Source organism: Ahaetulla prasina, chromosome 2, assembly GCF_028640845.1.
Source record: "Ahaetulla prasina isolate Xishuangbanna chromosome 2, ASM2864084v1, whole genome shotgun sequence".
In the NCBI taxonomy this organism is placed as follows: domain Eukaryota; kingdom Metazoa; phylum Chordata; class Lepidosauria; order Squamata; family Colubridae; genus Ahaetulla; species Ahaetulla prasina.
The window spans coordinates 145,578,180-145,594,773 of record NC_080540.1 but is presented as its reverse complement, the minus strand read 5'-3'; the positions used below and the strand labels follow the sequence as shown (position 1 = coordinate 145,594,773).

At 39.1% G+C, this 16,594-nt stretch overlaps 1 protein-coding gene across 5 annotated transcripts in view; it reads left to right on the top strand.

The window, feature by feature from the left end:
- HELZ (helicase with zinc finger) overlaps positions 1-16,594 on the top strand; it is a 144,100-nt gene that overhangs the window by 102,244 nt on the left and 25,262 nt on the right. For all 5 annotated transcript variants that reach the window (XM_058166099.1, XM_058166097.1, XM_058166098.1 and 2 more), the window contains exons 19-24: positions 145-328; positions 3,865-4,093; positions 7,601-7,805; positions 12,841-12,892; positions 14,020-14,222; positions 16,347-16,554. In XM_058166099.1, coding sequence (XP_058022082.1) covers positions 145-328; positions 3,865-4,093; positions 7,601-7,805; positions 12,841-12,892; positions 14,020-14,222; positions 16,347-16,554 — 1,081 coding nt within the window. The remainder of the gene's footprint in view (positions 1-144; positions 329-3,864; positions 4,094-7,600; positions 7,806-12,840; positions 12,893-14,019; positions 14,223-16,346; positions 16,555-16,594) is intronic.

Below are 16,594 nucleotides of genomic sequence, written 5' to 3'. Positions count from 1 at the left end.
TTTTTAAAAGACTTAGATAATACTGCATACTGGTGCTAAAACTGGTTTCTGCTAAAACCTGCATTGCTTTTCATCCAAGAATATAATGCAAAACTTACACCAACAAAACTAGCAATTTCTTAAGCATGATTTTCCAATTTCAAGGTTTTTGAAGTAGTTGAACGTGTTGAAGAATTGAGGAGGAAGTGGCCAGTAGCCTGGGGAAAGTTGGATGATGGCAGCATAGGTGTTGTAACACCATATGCTGATCAAGTGTTCCGAATTCGGGCAGAGCTTCGGAAAAAAAGATTGTCTGATGTCAGTGTTGAAAGAGTGTTAAATGTTCAGGGTAAGTAATACAAGATTTGATTTGATTTGATTTGATTTGATTTGATTTGATTGGGTGCTATAAAGACAGGGTCAATTTTTAGTGACCACATTGATAATACATACCTTTGATTAGAAGAATCTAGCCAGGAGTTGGAATAGCATTAAAATGCTGTATAACAGCAATTTATAATGTTACTGGTATTTAAAAAAATTTAAAACTCTAAATCTAAGAATTAAACATCCTTTTTTTTTTAAATCATGGGATGCCCTTTGAGACAAGGCTCTAGCAATATTCAATAACTGTGATCTTAAAATGTTCAAGAACAGTTAATATATCAAATTGAACTCTGCAAAATAATACTATGTTGAAACAGATTTTTTTAAAAAATAATACCAAATCAATTATGATAATAGACCACACCACACCACACATTTAATTTTACTAAGATTATGAATCATAGTAAAGGTCTTAATTTCTGTGTTTCACCAGGAAAGTTGCCTTTCTTCCTGTTTTTTTTCCTTTGATGGGTTCGAATAGAATCTAGAGTTTTTAATGGTTCTTAGACCCCATGATAAAAAAATAAGGATGCTTAATTCTTAGATTCTTTTTCATACCCTTTCACCCAAGAATATAACACACACATAACATACCCTTTTTCCAACCTGGATACCTGCTGGTCTCCCACCTATCATTTTTTTCTCATTCCCTTATTTAGTTAGCATTTTTTCCTCAGCTTTACCGTGTTTCCCCGAAAATAGGACATGTCCCGAAAATAATTCCAAGCCTGATTTTTGGAGTGGGCGTAAATATATGCCCTCCCCCGAAAATAAGCCCTAGTGATGGGGTGGGTGTGGCCAGCACAGGAGCCAGCCCTTCCCTTCCCCGGTCACCTCAGGGCTTCTTGGCCCCTTAATCAGATCAGCTGAGCTGCTCAGGCCACCATTCACAGCCAATTGTGGCTGCAAAAGAAGCTGGAGGCCAAGTGACACACTCCACATGCCTCATACCCTCCTTACCTAATGGTGACAGTCACAGCAGGCAATTACGTCCACCAAACAGCTGCCTCATGGGTGCTGCTCCGGCCAGCGCTTCCAGCAAGCGTGGCCATTTTTGCCATGGATTGCGGCTACTTCTGCAGCAGGAGGCCCAGCAATGTGCCCCATGTGCCTCACGCTGGCCTTCCAAAGGGTACTGTAGCAGCAGCTATCCACAATTTTTTTACCCTTATTTCATCTCAACTGTACTGGGCCATGTGAGTTGGGATGAAATAAGGGTTAAAAAATTGTGGATAGCTGCTGCTACAGTACTCTTCGGAAGGCCGGTGCGAGGCACGAGTCTCCTGCTGCAGAAGTGGCTGCGCCCGAGGAGCGCTTTTGGGAGAGAAGGCAAAGGGGAAGTGATCGCTTGCAAACTCCCATCCCACTCCCGCCTCTCCACCAGGCAACTCCCAGCAGCCCCAGATGGCCAAAGCCCACGCCCACCTGGCTCCCTTTTCCACAGTGCCCGGCTCTTTATCAAGAGGGATGGGGGAGAAGCGAGATACATGAAGTGAGACAGGGCTCGCTTCTCTTGCAGTCTCTTCTTCCCCTCTTGCCGGGCTTGGCAGGGCTTCCTACTCCTGCCCAAATTGGATGCAATTTGGGGGTGTCAGGTGGGGAGGGGTGGGGCTGGGGAGACGTGAGATGTGTCTTACCTGCCTTGTAGCTCCATCACGTGTCTTGCCATTGTCTACAGGCAAGCACATTGTAGGGTAAAAAAAACCCCACGAGTTCAATCAGACTTTTCGAACACGCGAGAAGTTTGGTTTCACCCTACAGCGTGTTTGCCTACAGACAATGGCGAGACATGCAACAGAGCTGCAAGGCAGATAAGACATGCATTTCATGTCTCCCTGGCCCCATCCTTCCCCACCTGCCACCCCCAAATTGCATGCAATTTGGACAGAGGCAGGAAACCCTGCCATGCCTGGCAAGAGGGGGAGAAGAGATGGCAAGAGGAGCCCCGTCACGCTCCACGTGTCTCACTTTTCCCCCACCCTACTTGTCAACCCCTCAACAAAGATGGCGGGGAAGGGCAGCAGCCAGGCTGCTGTTACGGTACCATTGGGATGTGTGGAGCCATCTTACCTGCCTTGCAGCTCCGTCACGTGTTTTGGCGTTGTGTGTAGGCAAACACGTAGGGTAAAAAAAACCCTTGTGAGTTCAATCAAACTTCTCAAACTTGGGAGAAGTTTGGTTTTACCTTACGTGTTTGCCTGCAGACAATGGCGAGACACGCGACAGAGGTGCAAGGCAGGTAAGATGCGCATCTCGCATCTCCCGGGCCCCTGGCAAGGAGGGGGGAGAAGACATGGCAAGAGGAGTGAGCCCTGTCTCACTCCACGCATCTTGCTTCTCCTCCGCCCCACATGCTACCCGCCTCGATAAAGAGCCATATACTGTGGAAAAGGGAGTCGGGTGGGTGCTTTGGGCTGCTGGGATTCGCCCGGCAGTGAGGCAGTAGCAGGGCGGGAGTTTGCAGGCAAGTGGGATGGATGGATGCCAAGAACGCTGGGGAGAGTCCCACCTTTGGTTGTCCAGCGAACAGCTGATGAACGGCTGTTTTGCACTGCCACAGCAGCGCAACACAGCAGCAGCCATGAGATGGCCACACTCACCGCCTCCTGCACCCCCAAAATAATGAGACCCACCTGATAATAAGGCCAAGCCCTTATTTCAGGGTTGAAAAAAATATAAGACAGGCTCTTATTTTCGGGGAAACATGGTACTTTAAGCCACTCAATTTTCCCATTTCCCAAATTCCCCATTTCTGCTCTTCTTTGTAAATTTAATCTGTTATCTTCCATTTGTAAGGATATGAGCAAATATAAAATTACCTCCACTGGCACCTCTAAAGTTAGGAAACTACAGTAGTATAAAATTAAAACAAAAGTTCCCCATTACTGTACTGGTCGGTCGGTCTGTCTGTCTGTCTGTCTGTCTGTCTATCTGTCTATCTGTCTATCTATTTAATTTAACTTTACACACACATTGTGTGCGTATATGTAAAAATAAGGCACACTGCATGAATGTTTTTAATGCAAAAGAAATTATCAGCACCAAAGATGTCAATGATTAAGCATAATTAATATTAATACCAAAGCAAATAATGTTTTATTTATAACTTTTATTTAAAATTTTTAAACTTTCAGTGTATTGAATTAGATTTTTAATGGTTATTGTATTTTAAACTGTTTGGATATTTATGTTTTATTTTTGCTGTACACCGCCCTGAGTCTTCAGAGAAGGGCGGTATAAAAATATAAATAAATAAAAAATAAATAAATAAATAAAAAATAAATAAATAAATAAATAAATAAATAAATAAATAAAGTTATTTGTAATTATTCTAGAATATTTATTTTCTAATTATTGTAGCATTTTCAAGTGAACAATAGTTATTCACTTGCCAGACATTGATGTAAAAAGTCAATACATGTAGTCACGTGGTAGTGTTGCTAACAAAAAAAAAAAAAAAGGACAGGCTAACAGTATCCCATACTCTTCCTTCTTCAGGTAAGCAGTTTCGAGTGTTGTTTCTCAGCACGGTACGAACACGACACACTTGCAAACACAAGCAAACAGCGATGAAACGGAAGGAACATTTATTGGAAGATTCAACAGAGGACTTAGATTATGGTTTTCTGTCCAATTACAAACTTCTCAACACAGCCATTACAAGAGCACAGTCCCTAGTAGCTGTGGTGGGCGACCCAATTGCTTTATGTTCCATTGGAAGATGCAGGTACAACCAATATGTGGTATGACCAAATAATAAATCATAACGATGAAAGGCTTACTGTGTTTTTAATAATTGATTTTCATTCCTGCTCTGCTTCACTTAGGTGGACCCTTTAGATTTAGAAGGGTGGGTGGATGTCCAACCGTGGCAACTTTACGACTTGTGGATTTGATTCCTAGAATTCCCCAGCCATTATGGCTGGCTGGGGAATTCTGGGAGTTGAAGTCCACAAATTTTAAGGTTGCCACAATTGGACATGTGTGTTTTATCTCTTAATCTGAGATAGATGTAAGCTTTAGAGGGGGAAAATACTATCCATGTCTCCCTACACAGCAGAGGTGGCTTCTATTTACCTTTACTACCGGTTCGCAACGGGAGCATGCGCACTTATGCGCAGAAACTTTCTGATGATGTCCAGGTCAGTGGGTAGAGCCTCCCACCAGTTTTACTACCGGTTCTTGCGAACCTGTCTGAACCGGGGGCAACCCACCACTGCTACACACTATCTGTAATCCATGTCTTGTGTTTAATCTCGCCATCATTTATCATTTCATTTTGTTTAAATCTACAGTATATTAAAATATATTAACAGAATCTAAAGCTGATAGACTATGAAGATTTCTTGTAATAGCCTCAAATTAGCAATGTTATTGTTGGACGTTTGCTGATTATATTTCATTTGCAGTGTAAAGGGGGAAACAAGGCCGATCTACAAAGGATTCATATTCTCAAATTTTCTCTTAGTGTTACAGGTAAAGATGGAAATGTTGTATTGTAATGCTCACTCACAACTACCAAAAAAATCATTTAATGCTTTCCAGGATACTAGTTTTGTCTATTAATAGTGCATTCCTTTAAATGCATATTTGTGTCAGTTTTTATTATTTTTTGAAATTATATTTATAATAAAACGGAGGAAGGGAGAAATCTTTAGAAATTTTGCCAGAGGAAAGCAAAGTTTTATGGAAATGTGAATAAACCCAGTCTAGTTCTCGGATTAAAAATTGAAATAGATTAGGATATACTGAAAGCAAGAACAGGGCTGATTTAGATACAATCTGACATATTTTTGTCACTGGTTAGGGTATGTGCTGTTATATTTATATACTTGTTATAATAGCAATGGGCAAAACCAGATTCTTTAATCTTTTCTGGTCTCCTTGTTGATAATCTAAACTTGGAAGTTTGAAATGGATAATTTTGTAATCTATTTTCAATCTATATTTTTTAATATTTTAAAAATGTGATAGTACGATTATTTGGTTTTAGCAGAAATTTAATATTGTCCCCTTGAAGAAATTGCTAGTTACATTAAGTATATACAATTTAATGAATGTATTATTGCAGAGAGAATATATATATAATGAAAATTCAGCAATATTCAGCATGATAGCAATAGCACTTAGACTTACATACTGCTTCACAGTGCTTTATAGCCCTCTCTAAGAGGTTTACAGAATTAGCCTATTGCCCCCAACAATCTGGGTCCTCATTTTACTGACCTCAGAAGGATGGAAGGCCGAGTCAACCTTGAGCTGGTCAGGATTGAACCCCTGGCAGTCAGCAGAATTAGCCTACAATACTACATTCTAACCACTGTGCCACCACGGCTCTTATTTCTTTGTACTAGATCTTGCTTGTAGAAGATAAAAATTTTGGATTTATTTTAATTTCATAGAAACTGCATGTATACAGGTTAGATAAAAGAACTGATTTATATTTGTGAATATGATCCATAGGCTGTCATACATAAGTGGAATATGATTTTATTTTTTATGTAAACATGAACATTTTTGCACAGCATGTCTCATGGCTAACCTGCTAGCACTTAAAGTAAAATTATGTGGGAAGTTACCATGGAGAATCTTGCTGGCCTTATTTTATTTTAAATCCCTTTTGAATTCCGGGAATGTTATTTATTTCAATATTAAGGCTGTTCAGAAGTATATGCTCTGTGGTGATCTTGATCTGGATTGGACGACCACCTGCTTGAAATTTGTTACAAGAGCTTTGTTAATTTTGTTCTCATGTTATGCTTTTCATAGCCATTTAGCCATTGGAAAAGTACATGTGGTATGTCCCTCAGCAAGCAGATATGCAAGGATAATCATAAATTGCTGCCATGGAATGCCAGCAAAGACTTTACTAACAGTCTAGGGTGTGTTCTGTGGGTAATCAGGGTGTAGTTAAAGCTAAGCTCGAACCAGTAGTTGTAGAGCTTAGAGATACGCTTCTTGTCCAAGTTTCATGTTAGGTAAAGCAATACATCTCTCTCTAGGAATTCAAATACAGGAAGATCGAAGGACAAGACTCAAAGAAATAAGTTGCTTTTACTGCAAATGTGAAAGAAAGGTCTTACGATGAAAATAATATAGAAAGTAGGGATTTAATAGTTGGATGACAACTTCATGGCCTAAACCCCACATTTCTTTCTCCCATCTATACACAATAGTGGCCTTTTTGTTGACTGGTTCTCATCTTTTGAGGTTGAGGACACCTGCACAGGGTTTTTTTTTCCCTCTTAAATAATGTTCTTGACTGAACTTGGATACTTCATTTTCAATCTTGTCAGCTTCATCCTTCCTACTTCTTGTTTAAGCAGAAATAATATCTGCTTGTGTTTAAGCCACAAAACACTCCAGACTTAATTTTTGATGACAAAAACAAACAAACAAACAGAAATTGCAATACCTGGGGACAGCGGAAGAGAAGAGAAACACCTGGAAAAAATCAAACAATACAAAGACCTGCTAATAGAAGTAGGATGACATGACAATAAAATCAATAAAAATAAAGGTAAAAGATAGCAAGCTCAATGAAGCAAGAGTCTCACTGCCTCTCCCCAGAGGCCTGCTGGTTAAAGATCCAGGTTTTCACAGCTCTTCTAAACAACAGTTTGATTGTAAACTCTTTGTTCTTCCAACGTTTTGAGACCTAATGGCATTGTCTGACTTTAAAACAGTGAATAAGTCTACAGAAATATGCGACATTTTCATTGATAATGCAAAATTCTAAAATGTAAATGTAATTTGGAGGTTGTTAAAGTGAGTCAAGACTCTATTGCAATAACTATCAATACCTTTTGAAATATGGCTACAATAAATATTTGTAAAATCGCAGCTATATCAGACAGAGCTGTGGCAATTTTTTATTTTAAATTCAACAGCACGTTATGTATCAGAACTGGCAGGATTTGATTCATTTTTCTTGCAGCCACATTGTAAATGTGCCCTGTGTGAACAATCCGCCTGAGTGTTTTAAAAACAAAAAAAAGCACTTTGCAGACATTCTAACACTTAAGACAGATGTTTATATGTGATATAGAGAACTTGGCTAATAAATCTTGCTATTGCTCAAACGTTAATGCTAAATAGTTTTAGAAGGCTTCAAATGATGTTGTCTCATAATTAAATAGTATTGAAAACAAAGGAATTGAGTTCAAGATTTACTTTATATTTTTTTAATGTAGAAAAACAAACATTTTTGTGTTGTTCTTGTATTGGCTTATAGGAAATTTTGGGAAAGATTTATTGCCCTGTGTCATGATAATGAAAGTCTTCACGGTATCACATTTGAGCAGATCAAGGCTCAATTGGAAGCTTTGGAATTAAAGAAAACCTATGTATTGAATCCGCTGGCTCCTGAGTTTATTCCACGGGCTCTGCGACAGCAGCATTCATCAAACACCAATAAACCACAGCAATCGCCACCAAAGGTAACCTCTGACAAAATGATTAAAAGGTTGCAAGAATTTGCTAAGAAATATCAGAAAAGCATATTAGCTGTTGTGCTTCCTCCTAAGAACATAGAAAGGGAAAATACTAGGCTGAAAAGATAACATAGTTATCTTAAGATAGAGCTTTTCATAAGCAGTAATTTTTTGGGTCCAGGAAGACAATATGTGTTCAAAAGAGATCATGATATTCATGCTAGAAGCTGCTAGAATGTTTGGGAAAACATAATATCTATAAATTGTCTTTTCCCCCCTTAAAATTATACAGTCATATCAAGAGTGAGTGTAGGGAAAGGCCAGCAGGTGAGATACGTACGTGAATGCTACAAGCTGGTACTACAGAGGGTGGATGAGTCTGCAGGGGCTGTGAATGAATGCTATGGAGCGTGGGTTATGCTATGCAGCATGGGCCGCAGTTGGGTGCTATCGAGCCCCAGATCCCTGGGATCTCATACCAGGGTGGGGATATTTGGGAGAAAAACAGCAGGAGCAACTTACGATCACAACTGGTGACTTGTGATCTTCCCTGCCAGCTTCCCTATTAACTTTGCTAATGGGAAGCAGACTGGGAAGGTTGCAACCGGAGATCGTATGACCATGGCTCACTGTGAGGTAGTAATTGTAAACCAGGCACCTGAGCGCTCAGATTGCAGTCATGTGACCGCAACTTCACAAACTATTTGGATATTACCCTCGTTCAGAGCCATAACTTTGATCTTTTGCTGAACAAGCGGACCTGAGGAATATCTGTAAAGTGATACTGTTATCATGGTTGTTTGGATTTTTTACCAGTTGTATTTTATGGGTTTTATTTGTTTGTGATGTAAACTACCTCTTATGTTCATTTGGTTGGAAAGCTGGGAATTTGCATAAATAACCTTCTTAGTACTGTACTTACTAGCAAATTAAATGAGTGTCAAGAACTTGGTTTGGTGGGGTTGGAGATAAAAACATTAACTTCAAAGTGCCATATTCTATTGGGGGGTGCATATGCATGTGTGTTTGAATTATTATAATCAATAGTGATAGCTCTTGTAGAAAGATTAAAGAAACATTTATCTAACCCTAAATATTAGAAGAAGCTGAGATAGCCCCCAGCATTTTAAAATGTAATTTTTCTTTTGCAATGCGTTTTAGAGATTCTATCTTTATAGAGTAACTAGTGAACCAGTTTGTCATTCTTTTTCATCCGTGTTATTCATAGGTCAATATTTATTCAGGCTTTCTAAACAGACTGATTAATGTGTTCAGACTGCTGGAAAACGGCGTAGACCTTTCCCCTGAGGAAGTAATGTTCTTAAGCATCAGTGAGTTTTAAAACTTGGTGCTCGACAGCATATTGAAAAATAGGCATTGGGAAAAAATCACCATCTTTTGGTTTCCTCTTGTCTTCCTATTAGAGCTGTACGGTAAACCTAGTGGATATTTACTAGGTTTCTCTTAGTAAGAAAAAGTGGATCTTTGGAGAAAGAGTGCAAGATGTCCGAGGACAAGCTGGCAGCCCACAGTGTCCATGCCTTTTACTGAACATTGGGAGAGAGAACTGTAACTGCTTCAGATGAAACTGTAACTGGCCAGAGTGAAATAGTGTTTTCACATAAACAAGTTAGCCACTTAGTTGTCACCTTGGATCAGCTTCTTTACAATCTGTGGACTTCAACTTCCAGAATTCTGGGGGTTGAACTCCACAGGTCATAAAGGGGCCATAGCTGCTCACCCCTGCCTTGGATCAATATATTTCTCACTATATTTTTCTGTATATTTTTTTCCACTATATTGCTGTATTGTACTTTGCTCCACTGAAGGCCCTTCCATTTTAGATTGTATAGTTGGGAGCCTGCCATCATGAGATTGACGAGGCTAACTTCATCTCAAAATTAGTACAAGTTATCTCCTGCATCTTCTCTTTGCCTACTCCAGGAGTGTCAAACTCATGGCCCATGGGCCAGATGTGTCACGTGCTGGCCACGCCCACACCTGGTTTAGTGAAGGGGGGAAAAGTCACAATACATCATATGACGATGGCGTGAGAACGCGAATTTGACACTCCTGGCCTATTCCAATGGTTTTGTGGTTAGCATTATTGTCTGGGTTAAAAAGCCAGAGCTTTAGTTAGCTGCCTCTTTTTTAGTCACATAAAGAACCCTCAGAAGGTAGTCTTGATCTTGCGGGAAACATGCTTACATTTCTTGGGGCCGATTCAAATATTTTTTTCCAGTGTTTTATATATAGTACTTTGCAAGAAAGAAGGAGAAGCCCTATGGAACGTGGAAAAATAGAAACTAATACTGGGAGACTCACAGAAGAAGCCAGTATCTCAGTTTAAAGATACAATAAACTGAGATACTTACTTCTACTGTGAATCTACCATTATTAGTTTCCAAAAAATAATAATAATAATAAAAAATAAATAAATCTATTTTTCAAAGTTTCATAGGACTTCTTCTTTCTTGAAAAGTATTTATTCCTGTTACAAAAGTGGGAGGACAAGTTTGCTGATGGCAGCGCCACAGACACTGACTGTTTAAAACAGGATCTTGACAGTGATATTTTAACAGTTGTCCTTTGGTGATGTCTATTGTCATATATTTTCTACAGTAAAATAGCTATGCTCTTAATTCTACTACTAGATAAGTATAAGTATTATGGGCCTCTGGTGGCTCAGACTGCTAAGACAGTCTGTTATTAACACAGCTGCTTGCAATTACTGCAGGTTCAAGCCCCACCAGGCCCAAGGTTGACTCAGCCTTCCATCCTTTATAAGGTAGGTAAAATGAGGACCCAGATTGTTGGGGGCAATAAGTTGACTTTGTATATAATATACAAATGGATGAAGACTATTGCTTAACATAGTGTAAGCCACCCTGAGTCTTCGGAGAAAGGTGGGATATAAATGCAAATTTAAATTATTTTTTTTTGCAAGATTGTAATTTTATCTTGATTTTAAAATGACCTAGTGTACATGAGGGTATAGTTCAGACTGCCTGTAGATTCTTCACCCAAAATATCATATTTTTTGAATCAACCCAAGAATGATTGGCATACTTTTTAAAAATTAAAATAAATTTTGTGAATGCCATTTGTTTTAATCTTGATTTGTTCAAGAGAAGATGATTAGATAGACAGACAGACAGACATTGTCTTCTTTTTTCAGTTTTCTATGTGCCAGATTAGTGTATTGGTTGAGACACTGGACCAAATACCAGGAGAAAACCTAATTTACAAGATGTATTATATGATCAAAGTTGATTTGCCATGTGTACATTTTCAGCTGTAGAGTGTAAAACACTCAGAATTGTAAAAATAACCAATATAACAAGGATAATACTTTCAGTGCAACCGTTCAATTATATATATCTTTCATGTATCATTACAAAGATTACGTTAAGTTTGTTCCCTGTTGTCTCTGAAATTGATCATATGGTATTTTCTACTGCACGTCTAAAATTATTGTAAGAATTGGGGTTTTTTATTTGCTTTTTATTTATTCCCTTTTATTTATGCCACTTTGTTTCTGCATGGCGCTGTACAAGGTCCCCTCCTCTCCATTTAATGTTCCCATTAATCAGAGGGCCAGTGTTAAACCTTACAAGTATTCAAACATAATGTGCATTTGTATTGCACTGCAACCTCTTATGTAATTAAACAAAAACAGTATTTGTGTAGCATTGCAGTCATCAGTGGTTTCGGGGTGAGTTATCATCTGTACGCTGATGATACTCAGCTGTACTTTTCCACCCCGGACCACCCCAACGAAGCGGTCGAAGTGCTGTCCCGGTGCCTGGAAGCTGTAGGGTCTGGATGGGGAGAAACAGACTCAAGCTCAATCCTTCCAAGACGGAGTGGCTGTGGATGCCGGCACCCCGGTACAGTCAGCTGCATCCGCAGCTGACTGTTGGGGGCGAGTTAGTGGCCCCAAAGGAGGTGGCTCGCAACTTGGGCATCCTCCTGGATGGACGGCTGTCCTTTGATGAACATCTGGCGGCTGTCTCCAGGAGGGCCTTTTACCAAGTTCGCTTGGTCCGCCAGTTGCGTCCCTTCCTTGACCGGGATGCCTTATGCACAGTCACTCACGCTCTGGTTACGTCTCGGCTGGATTACTGCAATGCTCTCTACATGGGGCTGCCCTTGAGGTGCACCCGGAGGCTGCAGTTAGTCCAGAATGCAGCTTCGCGAGTAGTAATTGGAGCCACTCGTGGCTCCCACGTAACACCACTGCTCCGTAGTCTGCACTGGCTTCCTGTGGTCTTTCGGGTGCACTTCAAGATTCTGGTTACCACCTTTAAAGCGCTCCATGGCTTAGGACCCGGGTACTTACGAGACCGCCTGCTGTTACCCTATGCCTCCCACCGACCCGTACGCTTTCACAGAGAGGGTCTCCTCAGGGTGCCGTCCGCCAAACAATGTCGGCTGGCGGCCCCCAGGAGTAGGGCCTTCTCTGTGGGAGCATCGACGCTCTGGAATGAACTCCCCCCTGGCCTACGTCAAGTGCCTGATCTTCGGACCTTCCGTCGTGAGCTAAAAACATATTTATTCATTCAAGCGGGACTGGCATAATAGTTTGGTTTTAGATTGGGGTTTTATTAATATTTTAAATTTTAAATTCATTTTAACTATCAGCCGTTTAGTAATTGTTATATTTTAATTGCGTTTTAATTGTATATGTTTTGTGTTTCGTTTTGGCTGTGCACCGCCCTGAGTCCTTCGGGAGAGGGGCGGTATAAAAATTTAATAAAATAAAATAAATAAAATAAATAATAATAAGATGTAAACCTGACTCTGAGGCAGAGTTGGTTTGTAAAGGCTCACAAATTACTCTACGTCCCCCTGTCCTGCGCCACAGGAATATCTTTTGGTCACTGAAAATAATATTATTATCTTCTGTAATTTTCTGGAAATGTATAGACATGCGCTCTATAATATTGGTAGTTCTGAAAACTTTCTTAACTTTCTTTGATCTTTATATCAGCTTTAAAGGTAGAATAATTTAACTCCTGACCAATCTTTTTTTTAATAGGTAAAAAGCCATCATCATAACCATAGTGACCATTTTCACACTGATGGAATTGGTAAGTATTTGGAAGAGGGTGCTTTTTTCTTTTTTCTTTTTAGAAAATGTGAAATAAGCATGTTTTTGCAATGAAACTAAATGTTTTCTAGGTAAAAATCATAGGCTATCAGAATCCATAGCCCTGTCGGAGTCTGGACTTTCTTTCTCTAAAATTATTGAGGGAAGCATAGGGAAGGGATCAAGAATGACCAAAAGAGTGATCCTATACTATTGAAATTTAGGAGCTCCTCTGATTTTGGGAAATAAAGTATTTTAAAACATATAGTCTTGATTTGATCCAAAGTTCAAGAGAATTCTGAATACAGACAATAGACAAATATCTCTATTGTGGCCTTTGATCAGTCTTTAAAGTAGGAAAAGAGAAATAATTTGGTACAACAATTCATTATTATGGGAAAAAAGCAACACAACTATAAAAGCACAGATTAGTTAGTCATTTTGTGAAATTGCATGACGTGATGAAGATGTTTGGCCATCTGGCATGTGAATGCAGTTAGCATCACTTAAAAAGTAATGAACAGAAAAGTTATCAGAATGGACCTCCAAATATAGAGATAATCTTGAGGTATCATAAAGAGGACACTGTATGAGGATAGGGTCAAGAGATTCTACCTCTCTAAATCCACAAGGGCAAAGTTTCTGTAAGTAAGGAGTCCCGTGAAATCTTCCCACCAGTTGTACTAAAGGGAGGGCATCAAAGCAGGCTCTTTTGTATTTTCTTAGGCTTAGATTGTATAGATAACCTGCAGTAGTGCTCACAGCTATCTAACGTTTGAGAATATAATTCAAGAGCACTGGTGATAGCATTTTGGTGATCAATGTCCTAGTTCTTTCTTTTAATTAATTTGCCCTTCTCGAGAGCTAATTGGCCTAAATATACACCAGAGAATCCTAGACTGCAAAGTTCTATACAGGTTTGGTGCCAATGAAATTGGTAGCTGCCTGACAACAGCAGAGGCACCAGACCTGTAGGGTCTATCAAAGAAGACTGTGTGTAATTGATGCACTCAATGAATCTGGCCAGGTATTATATGTTCCTGGCCACAGCTGCTGTGAAATAAATGTCATTTGAAGGCTGACGAAAAAGTGAATGCTTGTAACTTTCACATTCATATTTTTATGTAGTTCAGCCAACGGCTTCTGTCTTAATTGGAAATCCTGTCAGAGCTTATACCCCACCACCGCCACCCCCTCCTCCTCCTGGGCCTCATCCGAACCTGGGGAAGTCTCCCAGTCCTGTACAGCGGATAGATCCTCATACTGGGACAAGCATTCTTTATGTACCTGCTGTTTACGGAGGAAATATGGTCATGTCTGTGCCTTTACCTGTAAGTATTCATTGTTGCGTTAATGAAGCATCCTCCCTCCATCCCCCACTTACTCAAAGAAAGTTGAAAATACTATTTTGTTTTTATCAGAAGAGCTATTTGCTAATTAAAAATACCATTTTGTTTTTATCAGAAGAGCTATTTGCTAATAAAAGAAAAAAGCCACTAAAATAAGTCTCCCAACTATTTAAATATTTGACCTGTAACAATCCAGATAATGCCCAATGAACTTTGCGTGCTGGAATTCCAACCTGCCAAAGCATGCCATGTTTTCATTCGTGGCAAATGTACTTATCTGATATATCAGTAACTTTAAATATTTTAAAGTTCTTTTGGAAGACTATACTGTCTTGAAATATTTCAAAATGTGCCTGCAGAAAGAGGAATATATATGAAAGAACTCAAAATGCAGGCACAAAAAAGTTCTTTACAAAAATGCACACAGGACTGGATGATAAAATGGAAGAGAGTAACTTTTTGTGATCAGAAAGTACTTTTTTTCATTTCCTGAACTGGAAAACCATATCTATAGCATTTCTTAAAGAAGAGAAATCGGGATATTTTTAATCAGTTTTAAGCATTGTTAAGGAGTTGTGGCAGCTTGTCCATTTTATAGGGATAGGGTTAAGTGTTGTGGAAGACCTCAGAAGAGGAGTAGCTAGTGTTTTGTTAACTATTTCTTATAGCTTACAAAGAGGCTCTGCAATATTTCTTCCAGATTCTCCTCTCCTCTCTTTTATTTGCAAGGAGAGTGTAGTGGAGTATGACCTAGCTGGTACCATGCTTTGAATTCAAATATTCCACTCCATTTCTTTTGCGTGAATTTCTCCTTTGTTCTCATGTGAAAGTTAACCATCCTTTGATCTTTGGCAAGCAGTTTTCTTTCCTTTTTTTTTTACTCATACGCATACTTTTACTCAGTTGATTTCAAACACTAATTAGCATAGTGGTTCATTTTAATAAAAAGCGGTAACATTTTTTGTGCAGTCTACCCTAAATCTATTGCCATTTGCTTTGGGCTTCTTCAAGATCCGCTGTAGATTACATATTTTTTAACAGAAAAATAAGAATAGTTCAACAACTGTACTTTTTCTAGTCTTCAAAAGGTGACTTGTTTCTCTGAAAGATAAATAGATTTCAGTCAAAAAGATTTGCAGTTACTAAAATGAAATCTTTATCACAGTCACATAAAGCAGGTGTAACGAAAGCAGTAGCAACTTTAAAAAGATGACTCTGTTATCATCAATAGAAATTCTCAAAGATTGAATGTCAAAGATCTTTTGGAGTCCATAATGTTTGATTTATTCTCAGACTTCAGTTTTTAACTCAGGAAGCTGTCATAGAATTGAGTCATCAAAAGCTATGAAAATATTTTTATTGTTAGCATTTTGTATTTTTTCTTCCTTTTCCTTTTTATTCATTTCTTTTGCAAAAAATCCAGAGTAATAAAATATGTCTATATTTGCATTTAAAACAAATTATTCTGAATTTGCGTGTTGATATAAACAGTTCATATTTTTTTCCCAGACTAGTGTCTTCCTACTGCCCTATCACAATTTGTCTGAGGGATTTTAGGTTGCATCCCATATTTATATCAGAGGTGGGCTGCACCTTTTTTAACAAAGGGTTCGCTGGTTGTGAGCGCACGCACCCCTTTGTGAGAAAAACTGAGCTTCAAACAGGCTTCTAATCAGCTCAGGCAGCTGCGGTGAGAACAGCAAGGGTGGCGCAGAACGCAGCTGGGCCAGCCAATGAGCCAGAAAGTAAGTTATAAATGGATAGTATAGAAGGGGGGGGGGCAGCCAGCAATCAGAGCTAAGGGTTTGCCCGAACCCTTGTGACCATGCAGCAGCCCACCACTGATTTATATTCAATATTATTTGTACATTTTTTACCATGCGTCATGTCTTTGTTCTCACACCTTGATTCCCAAGAGATTTCTTCAATATGAAACTTACAACCGTACTGGTTCTTACTCAAAATACCTGGTTCCTCTTATTGAGTAATTTACTTGTTTAGAGAAAACTGCATAAACATTCTAATTTCACTGGTACTCTAGATGGCTTTTAACTGTTCAGATTAAAAATTGTAAATGATACTAGTTTTTATATCTTTATTGCACAGGTACCATGGACAGGGTATCAGAGTAGATTTGCAGTTGATCCTCGAATCATTACTCATCAAACAGCCATGGCATATAATGTGAATCTTTTACAAGCACATGGACGTGGGTCTCCCATTCCTTATGGTCTTGGACATCATTCACCAGTTAGTATAGGACAACAGCAGCTTCATCATTCAGAGAAAGAACAACTTGAACTAAATCGAAACAGTGAGTTCAGTCCCTCTTTTTCTTAAGAGAATAAAGTGTG